General features: G+C 55.0%; 2 protein-coding genes across 4 annotated transcripts; one reads left to right on the top strand and one right to left on the bottom strand.

Annotated features, from left to right (window-relative positions):
• Nucleotides 1–338: 338 nt before the first annotated feature.
• On the bottom strand, nt 339–9,601 carry NIFK (nucleolar protein interacting with the FHA domain of MKI67). The gene is made up of 7 exons (XM_041000200.1): nt 9,453–9,601; nt 8,694–8,831; nt 5,674–5,782; nt 3,680–3,891; nt 1,477–1,536; nt 1,257–1,358; nt 339–1,049 (listed from the first exon to the last, which is right to left on the bottom strand). Exons 1-7 carry the CDS (start codon nt 9,555–9,557, stop codon nt 861–863), a joined length of 915 nt encoding a protein of 304 aa, XP_040856134.1. The 5' UTR covers nt 9,558–9,601; the 3' UTR covers nt 339–860.
• Nucleotides 9,602–11,337: 1,736 nt separating this feature from the next.
• TSN (translin) lies at nt 11,338–21,379 on the top strand. 3 transcript variants are annotated; one of them, XM_041000197.1, is made up of 6 exons: nt 11,338–11,608; nt 13,405–13,498; nt 14,535–14,631; nt 15,485–15,600; nt 17,267–17,346; nt 17,465–17,737. In XM_041000197.1, exons 1-6 carry the CDS (start codon nt 11,543–11,545, stop codon nt 17,585–17,587), a joined length of 576 nt encoding a protein of 191 aa, XP_040856131.1. In that variant the 5' UTR covers nt 11,338–11,542; the 3' UTR covers nt 17,588–17,737. The 3 variants fall into 3 exon arrangements, with proteins under 3 accessions (XP_040856131.1, XP_040856132.1, XP_040856130.1); XM_041000196.1 differs by lacking the exon at nt 17,465–17,737 and adding an exon at nt 19,793–21,379 and having other exon boundaries at nt 11,348–11,608; XM_041000198.1 differs by lacking the exons at nt 17,267–17,346; nt 17,465–17,737 and adding an exon at nt 19,793–21,379 and having other exon boundaries at nt 11,344–11,608.
• Nucleotides 21,380–23,250: the final 1,871 nt, after the last annotated feature.

Below are 23,250 nucleotides of genomic sequence, written 5' to 3'. Positions count from 1 at the left end.
AGGCCAGATGACTCAATAGAGACAACCAAGCAGCATGAACTTCATGCCAGAACTATTCAAAAGAGCTATTCATTGGAAAGGCACATTTACAGAGAGCAGACAGAAGAATCTTTCATCCACTGGTTTACTCCCCAAGGAGCTGTAACAGCCAGGTCTGAGCTGATGCAAAACTAGGAGCTTCTTCTGGGTTTACCATGCAGGTATAGGGTCCCAACACTTTGGGCTGTGCTGGACGGAAGTACAGCAGCTGGCACTTAAACCAGCACCCATATGGGATCCCGGCACACACAAAGTGAGGATTCACCCACTAGGCCATCGCACTGAGCCCGTATGTAGTATTCTGAGTCACTTTTACAGTCCTGGACACTGGACATCCACGTCTTGCTCGATGGCCTGGGCAAGCCCTAGCTCTGCTTGTGCTGTGACTGCTGTGAATGCAAAGCCTAGGACACAGCAAGTGGCGTCTCCTGCACTTGGGGCCTGCCGCTCACATGAAGACCCTCACCCAGTTCCCTGCCCCTAGCTCTGGCTACTAAGGCACTTGGGGGGAACTTGTGGACAGAGAACCTATGCCTTTCAAGACAAACCAACCATGTGGATGATCAGGAAGAGGTTGGTGACATGAGGGCTGCAGTGTGGTGCTTGAATCGGGACCGGTGACGCCTTTGCGCAGGCAGTCACGCAGGAGCGCCATGGGAGAGAACCAGCCGCCTGCCTGTCTGCCCTGTGTCAGCCAGGGCGGACCGGAGGCGATACGACACGCCCTCCTCTGCAGTCTCCTGGCCATGGCTGGTGTCGCTGTGCCAGTCAAACTCAGAGCCACAAAAGCAGCAGCTGTATTGTACACAATACACTCAGAATCACAGATCGCCTTTTCTTCGCCTCTTCTTCCCTGAACGTGCGGGGGTTTGAGTCTCTTGCTTTTCTTCTTTTACATCCAGTACAGGCTGTCTGAAAACTATTTCATTATCCTTATCATCATCTTCCATGGCAGCTGCCTCAGATTTTCGTCTCTCCAAAAACGTTGGTGTACAAACTGGTGTGGGCCCCTGAAACCAACAGGCAGGAAATCTGTCACTCCCAAGTGTGGACAATCCTTGCGATATTGTCTCCCTTGATTTCCGGCCCGCTCTGGCCTTTGGAGACGCTGCTAAGGCACACTGCGAGATGACACGGGGAATCCCAGCCACAGGACAGTGGCAGCAGCTGCTCCTGCGCCCAGCCCTCTCCCGGGGCCCAGCACCCGCACGTGTCACCTGGCTGTCCAGCGGCTTCTCCGCGGCGGTGGTGGTGGCGCCAGGCTCTCCCTGCTTCCTTTTAGCCATGGCAGTTTTCTTCTTTTTCTTCTTAGGCAAAGCCTTCAAATAAACGTTCAGACGTTTAGCAATCTGCACATTACCAGCCACAGCAGTCTTGCACATATTTTCTGATTCTTTCGCCATTATCTGGCTCAATAGCACAAAACTCAACATTTACCTGGCTCTCCGCCGACTTCTGCAGATCAGCGCTCGCAGCATTTTTCCCTTTCTGTAAAATCTTCAATGAACACATGAATTACCAACAGGCAGTCTCACTGCTTGTTGCACATGTTATGAACATTAGTTATGCTGTATTATTAGTGAACTTCCCTCAAATGACAGATCAATTCCATTTAAATTCAGTGACCACAGTGGTAGAACCCTACGACAGGTCTGACTAAGAGACCGGCGGCAGCTGCAGAGGTCGAAGGCTCCTAGCTTCAGCCCGGCCCAGCCCCGGAGCGGCTTCAGGCGGAGCGAGTCCTGGAGCCTGCCTGCTCAGTGCACTGTGGGGGCCAGGAAGCCAGCTGCTTCTCCAGTGAGTAAGCAACACTGCTCAGGGCAGACAGAGCTCTGTGGCCCAGGAGCCAATGGGAAGGAGCAGACAGCATGCGCTCGTGTCCACTACTTCAAAAACTTACTCTGACTTACAAGGCAGAGTGACAGAGGAGGAAGGAGCGAGAGATTTTCCGTCCACTGGCTCATTCCCGACTGTCTCTGGCAGCCAGGGCTGGGCCAGGCTGAAGATCGGAGCCAGGTCTCCGCATGGGTGGCAGCAGCCCAGTACCTGCTGTTCCAGGCACAGAGCTGCGTCAGGAGTCCCCTACTTGGCTTTGTGGGAATAAGGTGAGCCGTGGAAACAAGAAACCATCTCAAGAGACGTGCTCATGAAAGAAGACCCTCACCTCCACTGGCCACATCCTAGCTACCTGCAGTCGGGTCAAAGGCAAGCATGTCTCCTCCTAGGACAGGGCGAGACAAGATTCAGCAAAGCCCCCTATTCTTTGTTCCTCTGAAGCACCAAACTTTGAACTAAATGAGGATTCAGCACGATAGCCTAGTGGCCAAATCGTTGCCTTGCACGAGCCAGGATCCTATATGGACATCTGTCTGCAGTAGAGGATGGGACTCTGCACCCGTGTGGGAGACCAAGAGGAAGCTCCTGGTTTCAGATCGGTTTAGCTCTGGCTGTTGCGGCCACTTGGGGAGTAAACCAGTGGACAGATCTTTCTGTCTCTACTGTCTCTCTGCACACCTGCCTTTCCAATAAATCTGGGTTGCTGCATTTTAACCTCTGCTCATGTAATTCACAAAACTGATGCTAACTGGCTACTTCTGACACATTCAGCCCCCTGCTAATGTGCCAGACAGCCCGGGTCCTCCACATCCAGTTGGGAAATCTAGAAGAAACTTCAAACTGGACTGGCTCAGCTCTGGCTGCTGTGGCCACCTGGGGAGCGAACCAACAGAGGGTAGATCTGTCTCCTTTGCTCTCTGTAACTATACCTTTCAAAAAATTATATATATATATATAAAACACAGCCAGCTTTCTGCTGTAAGTCTGGGAGGCAGCAGATGACGGCCAGAATGTCTGGGTTCCTCCCACCCAAGCCGGAGGCACAGCTGGCCTGGCTACTGTGGGCATGTGGGGGGAGACAGGGCTAGCCTGGCTACTGTGGGCATCTTGGGGGGCAGGGGGACTGGCCTGCCTGGCTACTGTGGGCATCTGGGGGGCGGGGGGACTGGCCTGCCTGGCTACTGTGGGCATCTGGGGAATAAACATTAGGTCCATCTGTCAACATGGCTTTCCAACAAATGAACACATCTGAACAAGAACAACAGAAGACCAGAACAGGAAGCCAGGTAGATAATTCATGTAAACAGTTCATTGTATACTACTAAAATACCTTTTAGAAACATGTGTAACAAAAATTTAGTGTAAATATTAGGTTAGAAACTTTATAGGGCCTGGCGCGGTAGTCTAGTGGCTAAGGTCCTTGCTCTGAACATGCCAGGATCCCATATGGGCACTGGTTCTGATCCCAGTAGCCTCACTTTGCATCCAGCTTCCTGCTTGTGGCCTGGGAAAGTGGTCAAGGATGGGCAAAAATGTTGGGACCCTGCACCCGTGTGGAAGACCCGGAAGAGGCTCCAGGCTGTTGGCTCCTGGCTTCAGATTGGCACAGCCACTTGGGGAGTGAATCATCGGATGGAAGATCCTCCTCTCTGTCTTGCCTCTCTTTATATCTGACTTTCCAATAAAAATTGTTTTTCAAAAAAATAAAGAGAAACTTTACAGTTATGGATGTGCTCCATGTTACAGCCTCGGAGGTAAAGCTCCACCACAAGACGAGTCACACAAAATGTAAAGGAATAGTTACCAATGATGGGAAGTCATAATCAATTCCTCTTTTAGCTATTTTCTTCCTAAGTAGCCTTTCTTTCTTTTTGAATCGCTCCTCCATGCGCAGCTTTTGGAGGAGTGTCCGATTCTGGTTGTACCGCTTCACCGCTGGAAATGACGGCGTACGAAATGGAACATTCCAGTTTGTAAAGAGCTCTGGATGTACTTTTTCAGGTGGCATAAACTGACCTGTTTTTATAAAGGCAAAAATCAGAAAGCAATAGAGAAAGAATTACAGGTAATTTAGGGTTTCTTCAGCATTAGTTCTCACATGATAATTAACAAGATGGGACTGATCAATGAGTGATCAAAGACTAAATTCCTTGCTAAGTCATCTGGTGCTCAGAGCTCGGCCTGCTGCTTGCTGCCAGCCAGCCACAGCCCTCGTCTCCCTGCGAGCCACACACCCAGTCCATTTTCCAGGGACACCAGGCTCACAATCCCAAGCAGGCTCTGGGGCGGACTCCGTGGGGAGGTAGGAGACGCTACTCAGGTGGTCCTATCTGCTGTTCTCGCAGAGCCTGTGGACCTGGGACAGCCACTTTCCCCAGAGCCACAAAGAGGCCAGAACCAGTGCTCCTCTCAGGGCAGTGAGATGAGACAGAAATGGCCCCCAGCTCTCCTCGCTTCCTCCATTCTATGCTTTCTCCCGCATGCACGGACTGGCAACACTCAGGCGCACGTGCAGCTGGAAGCCATCACCAAGCTCAGCCACCAGCACCCGCAGGCCTGAGCCCAGAGCACTGACACACCAGCACCCACAGGTACACCTGAGCCCAGAGTACTTACACACCAGCACCTGCACGCCTGAGCCCAGAGTACTTACACAACAGCACCTGCACGCCTGAGCCCAGAGGACTGACACACCAGCACCCGCAGGCACACCTGAGCCCAGAGCACTGACACACCAGCACCCGCAGGCCTGAGTCCAGAGTACTTATACACCAGCACCCTCAGGTACGCCTGAGCCCAGAGCACTGACACACCAGCACCCACAGGTACGCCTGAGCCCAGAGCACTGACACACCAGCACCCGCAGGCCTGAGCCCAGAGCACTGACACACCAGCACCCACAGGTACGCCTGAGCCCAGAGCACTGACACACCAGCACCTGCACGCCTGAGCCCAGAGTACTTACACACCAGCACCTGCACGCCTGAGGCCAGAGTACTTACACACCAGCACCCACAGGCACACCTGAGCCCAGAGGACTGACACACCAGCACCCGCAGGCACACCTGAGCCCAGAGCACTGACACACCAGCACCTGCACGCCTGAGCCCAGAGCACTGACACACCAGCACCCACAGGCACACCTGAGCCAAGAGGACTGACACACCAGCACCCGCAGGCCTGAGCCCAGAGCACTTACACACCAGCACCCGCAGGCCTGAGCCCAGAGCACTGACACACCAGCACCCACAGGTACGCCTGAGCCCAGAGCACTGACACACCAGCACCCGCAGGCCTGAGCCCAGAGCACTGACACACCAGCACCCACAGGTACGCCTGAGCCCAGAGCACTGACACACCAGCACCCGCAGGCCTGAGCCCAGAGCACTGACACACCAGCACCCACAGGTACGCCTGAGCCCAGAGCACTGACACACCAGCACCCACAGGCACACCTGAGCCCAGAGCACTGACACACCAGCACCCACAGGCACACCTGAGCCCAGAGCACTGACACACCAGCACCCGCAGGCCTGAGCCCAGAGTACTGACACACCAGCACCCACAGGTACGCCTGAGCCCAGAGGACTGACACACCAGCACCCACCGGTACGCCTGAGCCCAGAGCACTGACACACCAGCACCCACAGGTACGCCTGAGCCCAGAGCACTGACACACCAGCACCCGCAGGCACACCTGAGCCCAGAGCACTGACACACCAGCACCCGCAGGCACACCTGAGTCCAGAGCACTGACACACCAGCACCCACAGGTACGCCTGAGCCCAGAGTACTTACACACCAACAGCCTTTCCCCAAACAGGTAGTTGTTCATCGTCTCAGCCACAATCTTGGCGACGTCCTCAGACTCAAACTCCACGAATGCATAGCCTTTGCTGTTTCCGGTCTGCAACGGGAAACCCACCAGAAAATGAAATTAAGCACCGAAAGTTCCTCAATGTTGTTCATCCAAATACTGCAATCAAGCCCCCTGTCAGATGTTCTGGCAAGCTCTCTCATATATTCTGGTGTCTGTTCAAGACAGTCTGAACTGCGCTGGCTTCTCAGTCATTCTTGGGATCTGGTTTACATTCGGTATATTACACACTTGATCATTAAGCAATATCTACATATGGAGGAAATCTGTCATGGCTCAGTGTTTTTATTATTTCAAAAAAGGCTTACCTCACTGCAGAGTGACAGAAAGGGATGGTTATGAAGAGGAAGGGATTTTTATCCACCAGTCACTCCCAGATGCCCTCGACCTCCAGGGCTGGGTGAGGCAGAGCCCAGGAACCTGGAACTGCACCTGGTCTCCTGCGTCGGTGGCTGGGGGCCAGCACCTGGGCCATCGTCACCCACTCCGCCAAGCATCAGCAGGACTGGGACTCCAAGGATCACTGGCGCACGGAGTGCCTCACAGCAGCTGACCGGCACGCCAAGTGCACGCTGGACCTCTGTGCCACAAGGCTCACCCCTCATCCTCTAGTTCCATTCTATGCACTTACAGCCAGTGTCCAGCACGCTGCTGCACAAACAATGCAGACTGCTGTTGTACACGACAGGTTGCGAGGCCTGTGCAAAGCACTGCCCAGCAGGGTGAAGGCAGTGCCCAGAACGCCTCTATCCCAGCCTGTGTGCTGGGTTCCACACAGCGCTCTGCTTCCGGTCACAGCCTCCTGAAGTCACACACCTGCAAGCACTGGCCCACTGCCTGGGTCCCAAAGCTGCTGGCTTTAGTCATCTGGGGAGTGAAGCAGCAGATGGAAGATAGCCCTCAGACAAAACAGCAGCCCACAATGGCTCCTTTTCACATCTGCCACATTCACAGCCAGCATCCAGGGAAAACTCTAAACTGGATTTAAAAAAAAATATATCCATCTTGGGGGTCTGGCGCGGTAGCCTAGCAGCTAAGGTTCCCACCTTGTATGCGCGAGATCCTATATTGGGCACCAGTTTTAATCCCAGCAGCCCCACTTCCCATCCAGCTTCCTGCTCATGGCCTGAGAAAGCAGTTGAGGATGGCGCAATGCCTTGGGACCCTGTATCATGTGTGTGGCAGACCCAGAAGGTCCTGGCTTTGGATCAGCTCAGTTCCGGCCATTCCGGTCACTTGGGAAGTGAATCAGTGGATGGAAGATCTTCCTCTCTGTATATCTGATTTTGCAGTAAAATAAATAAACCTCTAAAAAAAGTCCATCTCAGTAGCCTAGTGGCTAAAGTCCTTGCCTTGCATGCTCTGGGATCCTTTATGGCCACTGGTTCGTGTCCTGGCAAAGTAGTTAAGGACGGCCCAAAGCCTTGGGACCCTGCACCCATGTGGGAGACCTGGAAGAGCTCCTGGCTTTGGATTGGTTCAGCTCTGGTTGTTGTGGGCACCTGGGGAGTGAACCAGCGATGGAAGGTCTTTCTGTAAATTTGCCTTTCCAACAAAAAATAATTATATAAAACTTAAAATCCATCTCAGCAACAAGTGAATGGTGTCTCGGGTCCAAGTGCTCAGATCGGGATCCGGGATCTGATGGTTAGTTGGATAAGCCACTTTGAGGGCTCCGTTTTTCATGCCTTAAAGCCAGAATGACAAAACAGCCCCGCTCACTCCACTTGCTCTGGAGACTGACACCACCAACACTTGACACAACGTGTCCTGCTTACCAGTGCAGCCTCAGCACCCACATACACATGGATACCTATCAGCTGTGGTGTGACTCTGCAGGCAGTGACAACGCCCAGGGCAGCCAGGAGGCCGGGCTCCAGCCCAGCCATGCCGCTGCTGAACCCGGGAACCTCCACAGGCCAGCCGTTCAGTCCCTGGCAACACCCAGTGCTGTGAGAACGGAAATGGCTGCAGACCCACTCAGAGTCACTCCTTGGGAAGGGGCAGACACCGAACGCCCCACTGCTGCGGAATGACACCTCTGTCGGAGAGACCCCAACAACGCAGCCGTCTCTCCCCATAGCCCTGGAGCACCGAGAACAGCAAGCACACAGTCCGAGGGCAGGAAAGGACAAGGGGATTGTTGTACATGGGCTGTCACTGGGTCCCCAGGGAGGCAGGACAGACAGGGTCAGATGACTCCCACGAGACAGCAGCATGATGCTGACGGACGAGAATGCCTTCTTAAATGGGTCAGTAAAAAAAGGTGGGATTAAGAAAGAAAAGCAAGGTTCAACCACCGTTTTATACAGCTTTTTCTTTCCTGGCAGGAGAAATGTGGGAAACTGTCTCCAGATGCAAGCAGCTAAGGATGAAACACCTACGTCTACAAGTGTGGGACAAGGAAGTACGTGGCCCTGCCTCCAGCACACAGGTGCCCACCGCGCAGCCTCCCACACTCACTGCCTGCAGCACACAGGTGCCCGCCGTGTGGCCTCCCACACTCACTGCCTGCAGCACACAGGTGCCCGCCGTGTGGCCTCCCACACTCACTGCCTGCAGCACACAGGTGCCCACCGCGCAGCCTCCCACACTCACTGCCTCCAGCACACAGGTGCCCGCCGTGTGGCCTCCCACACTCACTGGCTCCAGCACACAGGTGCCCGCCGTGTGGCCTCCCACACTCACTGGCTCCAGCACACAGGTGCCCGCTGCGTGGCCTCCCACACTCACTGGCTCCAGCGCACAGGTGCCCGCAGCCCGGCCTCCCACACTCACTGGCTCCAGCACACACAGGTGCCTGCTGTGCGGCCTCCCACACTCACTGCCTGCAGCACACACAGGTGCCCGCTGCGTGGCCTCCCACACTCACTGGCTCCAGCACACAGGTGCCCGCCGTGTGGCCGGTCAAGTGACTGCAGTACACAAAGACCAATCTTACCCTTTTGCTTCTGCACAATCGGAACTTCGTAACAGTGCCAAACTGGGAGAAATACTCCTGAATCTGGGACTCGTAGAGTGTGGGAGGCAGGTGGCCCACATAGATGACTCCTGGAGTAAGCCGTTCTTTCTTTTTTCGCTGAGGACACCAAAACCAGTAAACGCTTTTCAACATGGTGACAACACCAGCAAAACCCAGGGCCCCAGCTAGGTCCTAGAGTCCACTACGAATGTCCCATCAAGGACCCGGTCTTCACAGCCTGGCCACCAGGGAAGGGGCACCGTCTGCAGGAGGCAGCGCTCCGTTGGTCTGCACCTGCTCCTGGCCCTCGGGCAGGCATCACCCCCTCCCTCCAGTGAGTGCACACTCCGTATTCCCCACAGGGGTTCCTACGCTAAACCGCAGGAAGGCCCAAAGCTCAGGGCATACACACACAGCTTCCCAAACAGGGGGTGACTGGGGCTCTCATCCTCACCAGCGCCCGGGCTCCTCCAAGAACCACGCTGGGCCCACCCTGCTCCATTCCAGGGGGCCTCCCCTGGAGGAGGACCCCAAGGCCACACCCGCCCGGCACCCCGTTCTCACCGACGGGGACACCCCGAGCCCACACCCGCCCGGCACCCCGTTCTCACCGCGGACACCCCGAGCCCAACCAGCCCCGGAACCCCGTTCTCACCGCGGATACCCCGAGCCCACACCCGCCCGGCACCCTGTTTCCCGCGGGGCACCCTGGAGGAGGAAGCGGCAGAGGCGGCTCACCTGGGTAGCACGTTTGCGCACCTGCGCCACCTCTTTCTGAAACTTGGCGTCCTCCCGCGGGTTCAGAGAGAGAACCGGGGGCGCAGGGCCCGAGAAGACGGCCATGGCCACAGCAGACGCACGCGGCGCTCCCGGAAACGCCTGCAGCGGAAGAGGCGTGGCTACGGGGGGCAAAGGTCGCGGCTCCGGGCTGCTCGGCTTCCGCCGCCTGCCAGTTCCGGCTTCTGCCAGGTGCGGGCGGCAGGCTGCTGGCGTGGCCTCCGTCCTCGGGCAGGCTGCTGGCCTGGGCTGCTCGTGTGGGCCGCAGGCCTGGCTGTCCGCCCTGGCGCGCTCCTCTCCACGGCCTGACCCGTTCCTGGCCCCCGGTTGCCGTTGGTGTCTGGGGTGGCATGGGAGGGGTTTACAGTCTTTTCAGGAATGAATTGCGTATGGCCTCTGCTCCCTCCCTGGGCCCTTGAGTGCACAGGCAGGAGGAGATGGAGCAGAGCTAAGCGGGCCGAGCCCTCGGCCTGTGAGTGGGACATTTGTGTTGTCACGCGTTTGTTCAGCTTCATTACCCTAGCATAACACTGGGTAAGAAAAAATCGTTGGTTACGATGGCTTCATCATCCCAACCTGAACACTACACTCAAAAAGTGAACAAACTGAACTCTACTGCTTTCCCAGGCCAGAAGCAGGGAGCTGAATTGGAAGACAAGCAGCCAGAGCATGAGCCGGTATACATACCTTTAACCACTTGCGCCACCGCGCCGGGCGAGATGGTTTGTTTTAAAGTAAACTTTTAAAAAAATGATTTATTTTAGGGCCCTGTGCAATGACTGTATTAACTAATCCTTCCCCTGTAAGCACCAGGAGCCCGTATGAGCACTAGTTCATGTCCTGGCTTCTCCACTTCCCGTCCAGCTCCCTGCTTGTGGCCTGGGAAAGTGGTCAAGGACTGCACCTGCTTGGGAGACGCGTAGGAGGCTCCTGGTTCCTGGCTCCTGGCTCCTGGCTTCGGGTTGGCTCAGCTCTGACCATTGCGATGCAGCGAGCCGAAGATATTTTTCTCTTTCTCTCTGTAGATCTAACTTTCCAATAAAAAATCTTTTAAAAAAAGAATTAAAATTTTACTGAGCTTCTTTTTGAAACATAAGCTCTTCAGCAATAAAACTGAAAAAAAAATCAAAGTTGTTTTAGAAGAAAAGGCCAAAAAAATGCTGTTTTGGATCCAAGGTAAAACTTGCTGTTTAGCAATAAAAATACCAGGTATTCACTATGTAGAAATCACCTAAGACAGGAAACATTGGAAGCAGTACCGTGCCAGGTTAGCCTTCCACCTAGGAACCAGGCATCCAGTATGGGCACTGGTTTGAGCCCCGGCTGCTGCACTTCCCGTCCAGCTCCCCACTGATGTACCTGGGAAAGCAGGAGAGGATGGCCCAAGTGCTTGAACCCCTCGACTGGGAGCTGGAAGCAGCTTTGGCTCATCCCAAGACGTTGCAGCCATTTGCAAAGTGTATTGGTTGATGAAATATGTCTCTTTATCTGTTGTAGCTCTGCCATTCCAACAAAACTAAATAAACTAAAAAAAAAAAAAAAAAAAAAAAAAAAAGGTTCCTGACGGAGTTCTGTCTCAGGAAAGCGGAGATACTTCTATTTCTCCCACCTAGTGTAGCTAAAAAGCCTGAGGGTCAGGCCCCGCCCCTAGCCCCGGCGCCCCGCCCTCTAACCGTCCCGGCGCCCCGCCCCCGGAGCCGCCCGCTCTCTAACCGTCCCGCCCCGGAAGCGCCCCTGCCTGTCTCCTCCTCCGGAGTCGCGCCGCTGTCCCGGGGCTGACGTGTTTCCGGAGCCCCCTTCGAGGGCTGTTTGCGACAAGGCCTGTCCAAATGCTCCGTGAGACGCCCGTCCCGCCGCCTGCTCCGCGTCCTCGGCGCGTGCGCCTCTCAGGCAGCGCGTCGGGCAGCCCTCGCTCGGGCGCGCCGCGGGCTTCTCAGGACCCCGCGTCGGCCGCCTAGGGCCGGTGGACGCGGCGGCGGCGGCGGTGGCTGTGCGGAGTTTCTCTTCCCGCCGCGCTCGCAGCCCTGGCTAACGGACGGGCGGCCGGCGCCATGTCTGTGAGCGAGATATTCGTGGAGCTGCAGGGCTTCCTGGCTGCGGAGCAGGACATCCGAGAGGCGAGCCCCAGCTCCCCGTCCCTGTCCACTGTGCTCTGCTGGCTGGGCCCCGGTCCTCCGCGGTCTCGGGGGTCTCTGGGTGGGCGGAGCGGGCACCTCGTTTTTCCGGGGGTGTCTGGGTGGGCGGAGCGGGCACCCCGTCCTCCGGGGTCTCTGTGTGGGCGGAGCGGGCACCCTGTCTTCCGGGGGTCTCTGTGTGGGCGGAGCGGACACCCCGTCCTCCTGGGGTCTCTGTGTGGGCGGAGCGGACACCCCGTCCTCCTGGGGTCTCTGGGTGGGCGGAGCGGACGTCCCATCCTCAGGATCTCTGGGTTGGCGGAGCGGACACCCTGTCCTGGGGTCTCTGTGTGGGCGGAGCGGACACCCCGTCCTCCTAGGGGGGTCTCTGGGTGGGCGGAGCGGACACCCCGTCTTCCTGGGGTCTCTGGGTGGGCGGAGCGGATACCCCGTCCTCCTGGGGGTCTCTGGGTGGGCGGAGCGGACACCCCGTCCTCCGGGGTCTCTGGGTGGGCGGAGCGGACACCCCGTCCTCCTAGGGGGGTCTCTGGGTGGGCGGAGCGGACACCCCGTCCTCCTAGGGGGGTCTCTGGGTGGGCGGAGCGGACACCCCGTCCTCCTAGGGTCTCTGGGTGGGCGGAGCGGACACCCCGTCCTCCTGGGGTCTCTGGGTGGGCGGAGCGGGCACCCTGTCCTCCTGGGGTCTCTGGGTGGGCGGAGCGGACACCCTGTGATTTCTGTGGCTCTTGGCCCTTGCCATGCGCGGGGCGCACAGGCTTGCTAGCACTTCTCCCGTCCAGAGTCAAGGTCCGCGCTCCACTGTTGCCCTGGGGTCCCACTTCTCGCGGTTTCCCGTTGTCAGCCAGGGCCAGGTGACACTTTCTGCTTTGCCGACTGCCCAGGAGTCAGATCTGCCTACTATTTGCTTTTCCTGGACTTTTGTTTTTTTTTTTTTTTGAAGACTTATTTATTTTTATTGGAAAGTCAAATATGTAGAAGTTGAGAGACAAAGGGGAAATATATTCTGTCCAATGATTTACTCTACAAGTACAAGCAATGGCCAGAGCTGAGCTAGTCAGGTGCCAGGAGCTCTTCCAGGTCTCCCAGGCGGGTGCAGGGTCCCAAGGCTTTGGGCTGTCCTCGACTGCTTTCCCAGGACACAAGCAGGGAGCTGGAAGGGAAGCGGAGCCTCTGGGATTAGATTCAGCATCCATATGTGATCCCAGAAGTTGCAAAGTGAGGACTTTTAGCTACTAGGCTTCTGTGTCTACTGCTCTGCTCCCAAATGGCCGCAGTGGCGAAGGATGGGCCCGGCTGCAGTCAGTCCCTGCTTCAGGGCCTCCCATGTGGGTGCAGGGGCCCAGGCCGCAGAGAACTGGATGGGAAGTGGAGCAGCCGGGACTCCTGGTGCCTTTCAGGGTGCTCACGGCAGGCGGTGGCTCAGCGTGCCAGGCCACGGCTCTGGCTCCTGTTGTCTTGGTTAGCGCATGTTCCTGTCCCAGATCTCACAGTCTAGAGGAGCCTGTTCCTGTTATGGTTGGAATAGCAGGACTCCCTTCCTCTGCATAACCCCGTGCTTGAGGCCCGAAGGCGCTTGGTAAATACCCATCGGTCAGGGACAGCAACTGCCTGGCTCCTCGCAGGGACTGCATAGCCCGGGGTGGGTGTGTGCACATAACCTGCTCACCGGTCTCGGACGGCCCCCCGGGCCCTGGAGCACCTGAGGAGTCCAGCGCAGTGTGGCTGGTGTGCCTGGGTTGTGTCTGTGGTGGTAACCGTGTTCATCTGTGACTGTCCAGGAGATCCGGAAGGTGGTGCAGAACTTGGAGCAGACCGCCCGGGAGATCCTCACGCTGCTGCAGGGCGTCCATCAGGGCTCCGGCTTCCAGGACAGTAAGTTCTTTGCTCCCCGGCGTCAGCTCTCTTCCTGCTCAGAGGGCATGGCAGGTCTGCTCTGCGTTATTAGGCGTCTTGGCTGTCAGGGTTTATGAGAGTCAGAATGGGAAGGTGTGTGGTTTGCTCACACTGTAGGTTTGACATTTTTGACTTTGAGTTAGTTTTCTGTTTCTGTATGGTGTGGTATAAAGGGGCGTGCCTCACTGATGAAATTCTGACAGTGATTAGTTTAATGACTCGGGTATGAAGCAACTTTCAGTGTGTGAGTACTCTTTTTATCTTTTTTTAATTTGAGTGTGCAAGGCAATTCCCATGTGCTTCTTAGTCTCTCTATGCCTGCAGTGGCCATAGCCGTAGCTGTGGCTGGAGCTGAGGCTGTGGCCGTGGCTGTAGCCGTAGCCATAGCTGTGGCAGTGGCAGTGGCTGAGGCTGTGGCTGGAGCAGTCTGGATCTCCTGCATAGTGGCTGGCTGTCACTGCTGCCTGCCAGGGTGAGTTTCAGCAGGAAGCTGGAGTCAGAGCTAGAACGTGGACTTCAGCCCAGACACTGCAGTGTGCCAGGAGGCATCCCAGCATGGGGCTTTGTGCCTGCTCCTACCTGGCCTTGCCTCTGCGTTTGTCGGTGTAGGCTGCCAGTGTAGAGCATGCCAGCTGCCCCTGCAGTGGAGGGCAGGTGTGCCGGGTGGGTGTGGTACCTGCGCTGTGCGTGCAGCCCAGTCCTGGAAGAGCAGAAGCATTCTCAGAGCGGGTGTCCTGCTGGCGGAGGGACGGCAGTTGACCCGGGAGCGTAGTGCAGGCTCCTGGGGCCGGTGACGGTAGCCGTCCTCAGGGTCAGGTGTAGCATACGTTAGCTGGGTTTTGTTTACTTTTCAGTGTCATCAGTGAGGGCCAGGAAGAAGAGCAGGAGATGTGTACTTGTGAACATTCGGTTGTGAAACTAAAATTGTTACTTCCAGTGGCCTGCCTCGATCAATGAGAACTACATTGAAATTTGCTGAGGTTTTCATTATATGTATGGTTATCTTTTTGATCAGTTCCAAAGAGGTGTTTGAAGGCACGAGAACATTTCAGTACAGTGAAAACACATCTCACGTCGCTGAAGACCAAGTTCCCTGCCGGGCAGTATTACAGGTTGGTAAGATTAAACACTGTCGTGGGCCCTCGAACAAAACAGATGTTTGTTATTGAGAGGAAAGCCCAGCTCAGTGTGCGTGAGGACCGTGGGTGGCAGCGGGCAGGGCCCCTGCACGGAGTCACAGGACGCGTGTCCAGGCCACCTCGGCTGGCTCGGGCCAGCTGTCCTCCGTGGAGCTCCGCTTTTTCTTGCTTTGGTCCTATTCCTGGGTTCATTGCGGCAGTGGACATGAGGAGGCGCGGCTCAGCGTGCGGCGGTTTTCAGGCCTCCGTCACCTGCCAGCCTGCCAGCCCCAGCTCTTAAGGCCATCTGTTTAGGATTTGCACATTTTGTGTCATTTTGTGACTTAGAATTTTCTCATGCCTTGTATGCAAGTCAAAATGTAGGCATAAGTTAGATGTTGAGGCTGATAAAGAGCTGGCATTGTCATTAATCTTCATTTTCAAATTTTAAAGAATTTTTTTCAAGCATTGTGCTTCTTAGCGGTTCACCTTGCAGAGCTAATTGTCTTTGTCCTCCATAATCTTGAACTGGCAGTTTTGTATTCTTCAGAAGTGGATTGTGCTCTACACTGCTGTAGCTTAGAGGTGCATGTAATAGCCTTGCACCTGAGGGCTCAGCCTGATGCATTGGAACGTTTATATATTGGGGTCTCACCTAAGATGTGATTTGTGGAAGGGCCTACTGTTGCCACCCTGCTGGACAGCCCCGACCTTTGGAAGCCCCTCCCCTCAACCTCAGCTGCCAGCGTGCCAGCCCCTTCCACGCCCCCAACCACGGCTGCCACCCTGCTGGACAGCCCCGACCTTCGGAAGCCCCTCTCCTGACCTCCGCTCCTGCCCTTTGCAGATTCCACGAGCACTGGAGGTTTGTGCTGCAGCGCCTGGTCTTCCTGGCGGCGTTCGTGGTGTATCTGGAGACAGAGACGCTGGTGACCCGGGAAGCCGTGACAGAGATTCTGGGCAGTAAGTGGCCTCCCTGCTGGGACTGCAGAAGCTTCTGGTAGGAGAAACCATCGTGTGCACACATGAGACCTACTGCGTAGAAAGCCAGTGACTTGGAAAGAAAACTAAAACCAGGCAGTGGCTTGTTTCTGTTGGATATTACGTTTTTATATTTAAAAAGACCTCAGGCCTGCAGAAAAATGAGCTCCTCAAGCTGTCTGTGTCTGTGTGTGTATGTAGAGAGGAGGGTGTGGGAGGCAGGCCGCCTTATCAGTCAGCTGTGGATGGTGTGACGTGAGGCTCACAGCTTGAGCGTGTGTGTGTGTGTGTGTGTGTGTGTGTGTGTGTGTGTGTGCAGTCAGCTGTGGATGGTGTGACGTGAGGCTCACAGCTTGAGCGTGTGTGTGTGTGTGTGTGTGTGTGCGTGTGCGTGTGCAGTCAGCTGTGGATGGTGTGACGTGAGGCTCACAGCTTGAGCGTGTGTGTGTGTGTGTGCGCGTGCAGTCAGCTGTGGCTCACAGCTTGAGCGTGTGTGTGTGTGTGCAGTCAGCTGTGGATGGTGTGACGTGAGGCTCATAGCTTCAGCGTGTGTGTGTGTGCGTGTGCAGTCAGCTGTGGATGGTGTGACGTGAGGCTCACAGCTTCAGCATGTGTGTGTGTGTGCGTGTGCAGTCAGCTGTGGATGGTGTGACGTGAGGCTCATAGCTTCAGCGTGTGTGTGTGTGTGTGTGTGTGTGCGTGTGCAGTCAGCTGTGGATGGTGTGACATGAGGCTCATAGCTTCAGCGTGTGTGTGTGTGTGTGTGTGTGTGCGTGTGCAGTCAGCTGTGGATGGTGTGACGTGAGGCTCACAGCTTGAGCGTGTGTGTGTGTGTGTGCAGTCAGCTGTGGCTCACAGCTTGAGCGTGTGTGTGTGTGTGCAGTCAGCTGTGGATGGTGTGACGTGAGGCTCACAGCTTGAGCGTGTGTGTGTGTGTGTGCGCGTGCAGTCAGCTGTGGCTCACAGCTTCAGCGTGTGTGTGTGTGTGTGTGCAGTCAGCTGTGGATGGTGTGACGTGAGGCTCACAGCTTGAGCGTGTGTGTGTGTGTGTGTGCGCGTGCAGTCAGCTGTGGATGGTGTGACGTGAGGCTCACAGCTTCAGCGTGTGTGTGTGTGTGTGTGTGCAGTCAGCTGTGGATGGTGTGACGTGAGGCTCACAGCTTCAGCGTGTGTGTGTGTGTGTGTGTGCAGTCAGCTGTGGATGGTGTGACGTGAGGCTCACAGCTTCAGCGTGTGTGTGTGTGTGTGTGTGCAGTCAGCTGTGGATGGTGTGACGTGAGGCTCACAGCTTCAGCGTGTGTGTGTGTGTGTGTGTGCAGTCAGCTGTGGATGGTGTGACGTGAGGCTCACAGCTTGAGCGTGTGTGTGTGTGTGTGTGCGCGTGCAGTCAGCTGTGGCTCACAGCTTCAGCCTGCGTCTTCCTGCAGAGAGGATCTGCGTGGACATGGCTGGGTGCCGTTCTTGAGAGTATTACTATGAGAGAAGCCTGGCAGGAACGTGCGGTTTTTGTTGGAGTTCCAGACCCGTGTGGTGAAGTCGCGGCGGAAGGGCCTCCTTAGCGCGCTTCCCGTGAGGAGCTTCGCACCTCTGTCTTCATGTGCTCGGGCCGGCTGAGTCCTGCTCTGACCTCATCGGGTTTCCTTTGCAGTTGAGCCAGACCGGGAGAAGGGCTTTCACCTGGACGTGGAGGACTATCTCTCAGGAGTTCTCATTCTCGCCAGTGAACTGGTAAGAAGCTCAGCAACTGGCCCCTCCTGCTTCACCCTTGGGCTTCACTGTCAGTGTTTGACGAGGGTCCAAATCCAGGAAATGTTTGTTCTGTAGTCACACATGTGCTGGTCTGCAGGTGGTCACTGACTGTGAACAGAGTGCGTTTCAGCTGGCTGGGAGCAATGCCAGCTCAGAACCAGGAGCTAGCTCTGTGTATTTGCTCAGGTCGGTGTTTTCAAAAATGATCATTGCTTTTTAGAATCTTAGCCATGTAATGCTCCTGGCAACTGTTGAGTCCTGCATTTGGAAGACAATTGGCCTGTATGAGTGAAAATTGTCCTTTGTTCTCATATTCTTGGGAAATTGTCTTATAAAGGGGACCTGGTACAGTAGCCTAGTGGCTAAAGTCCTCACCTTGCACGCTCCAGGATCCCATATCGGCACTGGTTCGTCTCCTGGCTGCCCCACTTCCCATCCAAATCGATGCTTGTGGGGCTGGGAAGCAGTAGAGGATGGCCAAGGCCCCGGGACCTGCACCTGCGTGGGAGACTTGGAAGAGCTGCTGGCTCTGGATCGGCTCAGGTCCAGCTGTTGCTGCCTCCTGGGGAGTGAACTGTCGGACGAAAGATCTTTCTGTCTTTCCTTCTCTCTAAATATGATTTTCCAATAAAAAAAAATTTTTTTAAAGAAAAAAGGTCCATACATAAAAGTACTTTTAAAAAGCTGTGTCTAGGTGAGCTGAATGTGCCAGAGGCTGTGTAACTCACAGAGGTGAAAATCCCTGCTACTTGAGAGCTGGCACCAGTGAAGCCAAAACCCCACCTGGGTGCTGCTTCGAGTGCTGGCTGCTGCACTTATCCAGCTTCCTGCCATGGCCTGGGGAAATCAGCCCTTCTTTTTCTTTTGTTAAAATTTGTCAGCTGTACAGAGAGGAGGAGAGACAGAAAGATCTTCCGTCCGATGATTCATTCCCCAAGTGACTGTAACGGCCAGAGCTGAGCCAGTCCGAAGCCAGGAACCAGGAGCTTTGGACCGTCCTCTTTTGCTTTCCCAGGCCAGTCAGGGAGCTGGATGGGAAGCTGGGCTTCTGGGATTAGAACCGGCACCCATGGAATCCTGGTGCATTCAAGGCGAGGACTTTAACTGCTATGTTATTGCACCGGCCCCCCTCCCTTTTTTTAAAGATTTATTTTCATTGGAGTGTGAAGATTTACAGAGCGAGGCAAAGATTTTCTGCCCACTGGATCACTCCCCAGATGGCTGCAATAGCCAGAGCTGAGTCGACCTGAAGCCAGGAGCCAGGAGCTTCTTGCAGGTCTCCCATGCGAGTGCGGGGTCCCAAGGATTTGGCCATTCTCTGTGCTTTGGGATACAAGCACAGAGCTGGATCAGAAGTGGAGCCCCTGGGGCACCCTGATGGGCTGCCTGTAATGCAGGCTGAGCCTTAGCCTGTAAGGCCACCGTGCTGGCCCTAGCCTGTGCTGATGGGCCAACTGCTTGGGTGAAGTTCCTGTCTTCAGACTGGCCAACCCCGGCTCTTGTGGCCATTTTGGGAGTGAACCGGGAGACAAGCTCTCTCTTGTCTCTTACTCTCTAACTCAGATTTCATACAAGTAAAATAAGTAAAAATCTTTCAAAAGATTGGCTGTCTTGCCAGCAGGGTAGTGATACTTAGGTCTCGGACCCTGGGTCCTGAAGTTTCTCAGCTTTTCCTGAGGTGTGCTGGCCTTCACACCTTTATTCCAGCCAGCTGGAGAGGGAGAGGGAGGGCAAGGGGGGTCCCTTCTGCGAAGGACCTCACTTTGCAGCGTGCAGACAGCTTCTGCTTGCAGTGTCAGTGCTTGCTCCGTGGGAGAGGCGGAAGTGGGGGGGGGGGGCTGGAGCCGTGAGTGAGGCACCCCCAGGGTTAGTAGTTAAGTTGAGTGCTGAGATTGCACTGGACAGGCCTTGCCCGGAAGCCCGGAAGAGCAGCAGGGCTTTATGGGGAGGGAAGGGATTCTTGCGCTGACTTGATGTCAGATGCGTGTTCCTCCTTGTCGTTCTGATGTCACACGCCTGGTGTCCTAACTCACGAGCTGGGCTCCCGCAGTCGGACCGTCAGGCCCAGCTTTAGGGCAGCAGAGCTGCCGACGGTCGTCTGGGGAGCTAGAGAAATTGTGGGAACCGTTAATCATGTTGGGCCTTTGTCGGGAGAGACATTACCTCATGAAAACAGGATCTCCTGTTTGTGCTTGTCCAGACCCGGACATGGAGCCACAGGGGCACAGCTCTGGGCCTGTGGTCGTCGGCTTGTCGCTCACAGGATGCGTGCCCCGCAGGACCCCCCAGTAACGTCCTTGTTCTGTTGTCACTCGCAGGACATGTGCCACGCAAGCGCCCCCTGAGTAACACCCGCTTTCAGTTGTGACTCGCAGGTTGCCTGCCACGCGGGAGCCCCCAGTAACGTCCTGTTCTCTCTCTGCAGTCGAGGCTGTCAGTCAACAGCGTGACTGCGGGAGACTACTCCAGGCCCCTTCACATCTCCACCTTCATCAACGAGCTGGATTCCGGATTCCGCCTTCTCAACCTGAAGAATGACTCGCTGAGGAAGCGCTATGACGGCCTCAAGTACGACGTGAAGAAGGTGGAGGAGGTGGTCTATGACCTGTCCATCCGGGGCTTTAATAAGGAGACGGCGGCTGGTGCAGAGAAGTAGGAGGCCCCTGCCCCTGCCTCCCTGCTCCTGGCCTTGCTGACCTCACGGTGCCCGGGGAGCGGTGAGCAGAGTGCCTCTTAGGGTAGCTAGGATGCCCAGTTGCTCAACACTGCGCTTTATATTCTTAGCCGGCTGTGGTGTGGCGTCAGTGCACACACACGGACAGTCTGTTATTTCAGTGGGTCTGCTCTGTTGCTCCGTGTATTTTAGTTCTGTCACAGAGTGTCAGTGTCAGTCTCTTGGTAAAGTTGTTTTCCTGCATACCCGACTGTGAGAAGTCTGTTTTGTTTGTGATTCTTCCAGATACGATGCTTCATGTTTTCTTTATCCAAATTAGCCATCCACACCAGTATACAGATAATTAAAGAGAATGGTTGCCAAGGAAGGAAAACGTCCTACCTTCTGTTAAGCCTGTTCTTGTTAAGGGGGTGCAGCCCCGAGTTCTAAACCGCCATCAGCAAAGCTGCGAAGTCCGGCTGAACAGGTTCTGTTGCACAGTGCTTGCGTTGGGGCTTAGTACTGTGCTGCCGTTTGGCTCTGCCAGGTGGGAGGAGGGCCTAACGCCGGAGAACAGTTCTGTGTCTGATTCTGCCTTAACATGGCAGCCATGGAGAACCGTTATCACACACGTCTTGAGCTAGCACCCGGTGTGATACTGTCCTAGATGGGCAACCTTTGTCCTGGTGGCCAGCTGGACTGGCCTGGGCATTAGCACTACCCCAGCCAGCATGTTCTCTAACAGTGCTGTGCTTTGGCAGAGGCAAGACCTTGCGTCCCAAATAAAAGCTTGGTTGGGCAATGTTCATTTTTAGGGCAAGGAGTTGTGTGTGTTGAAGGCCCTCTGACAGTTGAGTTGGGTATTTGCAGATTGGCTAGGCTCTGCCATCCTTCCCCACTCGGGCTTGCCAGGTAACGTGCTGCTGAGTGGGTGACCATGGTGCCTTGACGCTCCAGGGAAGGTGCAGGTGCCAGGAAGAGTCACTTCAGCACTGCTGAGCCCTGGGGTCTGTAGAGTCGAGTCGTGGGCATTACCCGTGTGTGTGTTGGCCACATCAGGACGAGAGGGAGAGTCACTGTCGGTTGGATTTCAGAACGGTTTTCTAGACGGCGCTTTCCCAGGAGAGTTGCTAGGTTTTGAAAGGTGCCTCGGGCAGTCACTTAAAGTGCAGCGATGCACCTCGCGGGTGGAGCAGGAAAGCCCAGACGGTGACGGGCTCGGGCTGTGGGAACGGTGCAGGGGAAGCACATTTTAGTTTGGTAATTCCATCGGAGAATTTAGAAGTGTCTTGTTTGTAATTATTTGTGTGTGTTGCTGGCTTCTTGTAAAGCAATAAACATTCTTTTGGTCCTTTTGTACCTTAGTGTGCTGCTGTGAGAAGTCTTTGAAGAGAATCCATTCTGACTGGCTTTTGAGGCTAAAGACGACCAGGGTTGACAGGCACACACTGCGCAGAGCTGACACTGGCCAGGGGCACCCCGTCCACAGTGCAGGCTCTGTTTGTGTGTTGGAAAGCCTTGGCTATAGCTTTCGTAATCAGAGTTCCTTCTCATCTGTGAGAAGAGGAAGTTCAGAGAAGGTAGGGGTGAGTTGGGGCGTGCACCTCACAGTGGCGTTCTTGGAGATATTTGATCTGCCTTCGACTTAGTCATGGTTATCAGCGATGCTTAAGGGAACTTAGCACAGAAGGGGAGCTTTGGCAGAGTGTGCAGGCCTCTGTTGAAACACAGGTTGCCACTGGCGTGGTTTGACAGTAGAGGACTCAGAAGTTAGGGGCTGCGTGGTGTCTTCACCTGGACTAAGGTCTTTATGAGCCTCGTTACCACAGAACTTAGCCTGAGGCTGAAACGATGTGGATACTCTTAGTGTTCGCTGTGATTTTTAGTTCAGTAGAATAAACAGCCTCCCTTCTCCTGATATAGTAGTGAAACCGTTTGGGGCAGGTAAAAGTGCCAGTGGTTCAGCGAGTGTGGGCCCGTGGCGATGGCCGCGTCTCGTTCTGTGGCCAAGTGTGCGTGGGCAGGAAGGACCATGGCTGCTGCTTTGCCCTCTTGCCCTGCAAGTCTTTGATGGACTAGAGCTGTTTGGACAGAGGAACGCCTGCTCTGTGAACATGTGGCAGCTGTCCAAGGGCCGAGTGCTGTTAATCATTGCCCTCTGGTGATGATCCAGGGCCGCTTAGTATTAAACATCGCCCTCCGGACAGCGGGTGGGAGTCTCGGGGGGAATCCCAGCCTATACAGAATTGTACCACGTAATTTAAAATTCAAAACAAGAATATATTAAAAAGCTAAAAGAAAAAAAAACAAAAACAGAAAAACGTGGTGATTATTCAGGACTGTGTACTAGTAAACATCACCGGAGAAACAGCGCCCTCTGGTGACTGTAGTATTAAATATCACCCTCTGGTGATGATCCAGGACAGTTTATATTAAATATCACCCCCTGACGATTATTCAGGGCTGTGTAGTATTAAACATCACCAGAGAAACATGATGACAGAATAGGGTAAGGACACTTTTTTCTTTCAGTTTTTAAAAATAATAAAATCATATTATTTTTGATTATATAGTTGAGAGAGATGCATGTCCGTGGGAGGGTAGAGGAATGGGAGAAAGTGGATGAGACTGCTGTTTCCAAACCTTTTTTTTCTTGTATGTGGGGAAAGTGGAGAGCAGGGGAGAGGGCCAGTCCCAGGAACCCAGTCACGTCAGTGCTCAGAAATGGGGGTAGACCACTTAAAGCCATCCCAGGGTCCCTAATGTGGAGCATGTTCCCAGGATACTGCTTATGTGGTTTGATAGTCCTGAGGTGCTGTTGATTGCATTCCTCCAAGGCTTAGGGTCTCCATTAAGGTCCATTGGCTGACATTAGGGTAAGTACCTGTTTAAACAAAGAATCATTAGGGCAAAGCAGATAGGCTGTGATCCTGGGAAATGGAGGCCAGGCCGATGCCTGAGGGACACCTGGAGACCTTTGGACATGGGGAAGCAGCAGAAGCAGTGGAGCGATTTTATAGTGACCAGATACCCCAGTGGTGGTTGGTGATCAGTGATTGGAGCTCCCCCAGAGGCTGGGTGGGGAGAGGGGTTCACCAGGAGCTCAGGAGGTGAACTCGGGTATGAACTGTCCGTCCTGCTGGTTTCCTTGATTCAAGTACAAGCCGAAGCAGAATGGCAGAGCCCAAGCAGGTGGGTGCAGAAACAGGGTGTATTCACGGCTCAGACCG

Source organism: Ochotona curzoniae, unplaced genomic scaffold, assembly GCF_017591425.1.
Source record: "Ochotona curzoniae isolate NIBS_2020 unplaced genomic scaffold, NIBS_Ocur_1.0 scaffold_2217, whole genome shotgun sequence".
Taxonomy (NCBI): domain Eukaryota; kingdom Metazoa; phylum Chordata; class Mammalia; order Lagomorpha; family Ochotonidae; genus Ochotona; species Ochotona curzoniae.
The sequence above is the reverse complement of the archived record's forward strand: the minus strand, read 5'-3'. Positions and strand labels throughout refer to the sequence as shown.

Excerpts from the sequence above, each read along its gene's own strand:
- NIFK (XM_041000200.1), bottom strand. The coding sequence starts at position 9,557 with ATGGCCGTCTTCTCGGGCCCTGCGCCCCCGGTTCTCTCTCTGAACCCG. Across the intron at positions 5,783-8,693 it reads GATTGTGCAGAAGCAAAAGG|ACCGGAAACAGCAAAGGCTA; the intron begins GTAAGATTGGTC and ends TTCCCGTTGCAG. Across the intron at positions 3,892-5,673 it reads TGGGGAAAGGCTGTTGGTGT|GTCAGTTTATGCCACCTGAA; the intron begins GTAAGTACTCTG and ends TTATAAAAACAG.
- TSN (XM_041000196.1), top strand. The coding sequence starts at position 11,543 with ATGTCTGTGAGCGAGATATTCGTGGAGCTGCAGGGCTTCCTGGCTGCG. Across the intron at positions 11,609-13,404 it reads CGGAGCAGGACATCCGAGAG|GAGATCCGGAAGGTGGTGCA; the intron begins GCGAGCCCCAGC and ends GTGACTGTCCAG. Across the intron at positions 13,499-14,534 it reads GGGCTCCGGCTTCCAGGACA|TTCCAAAGAGGTGTTTGAAG; the intron begins GTAAGTTCTTTG and ends CTTTTTGATCAG.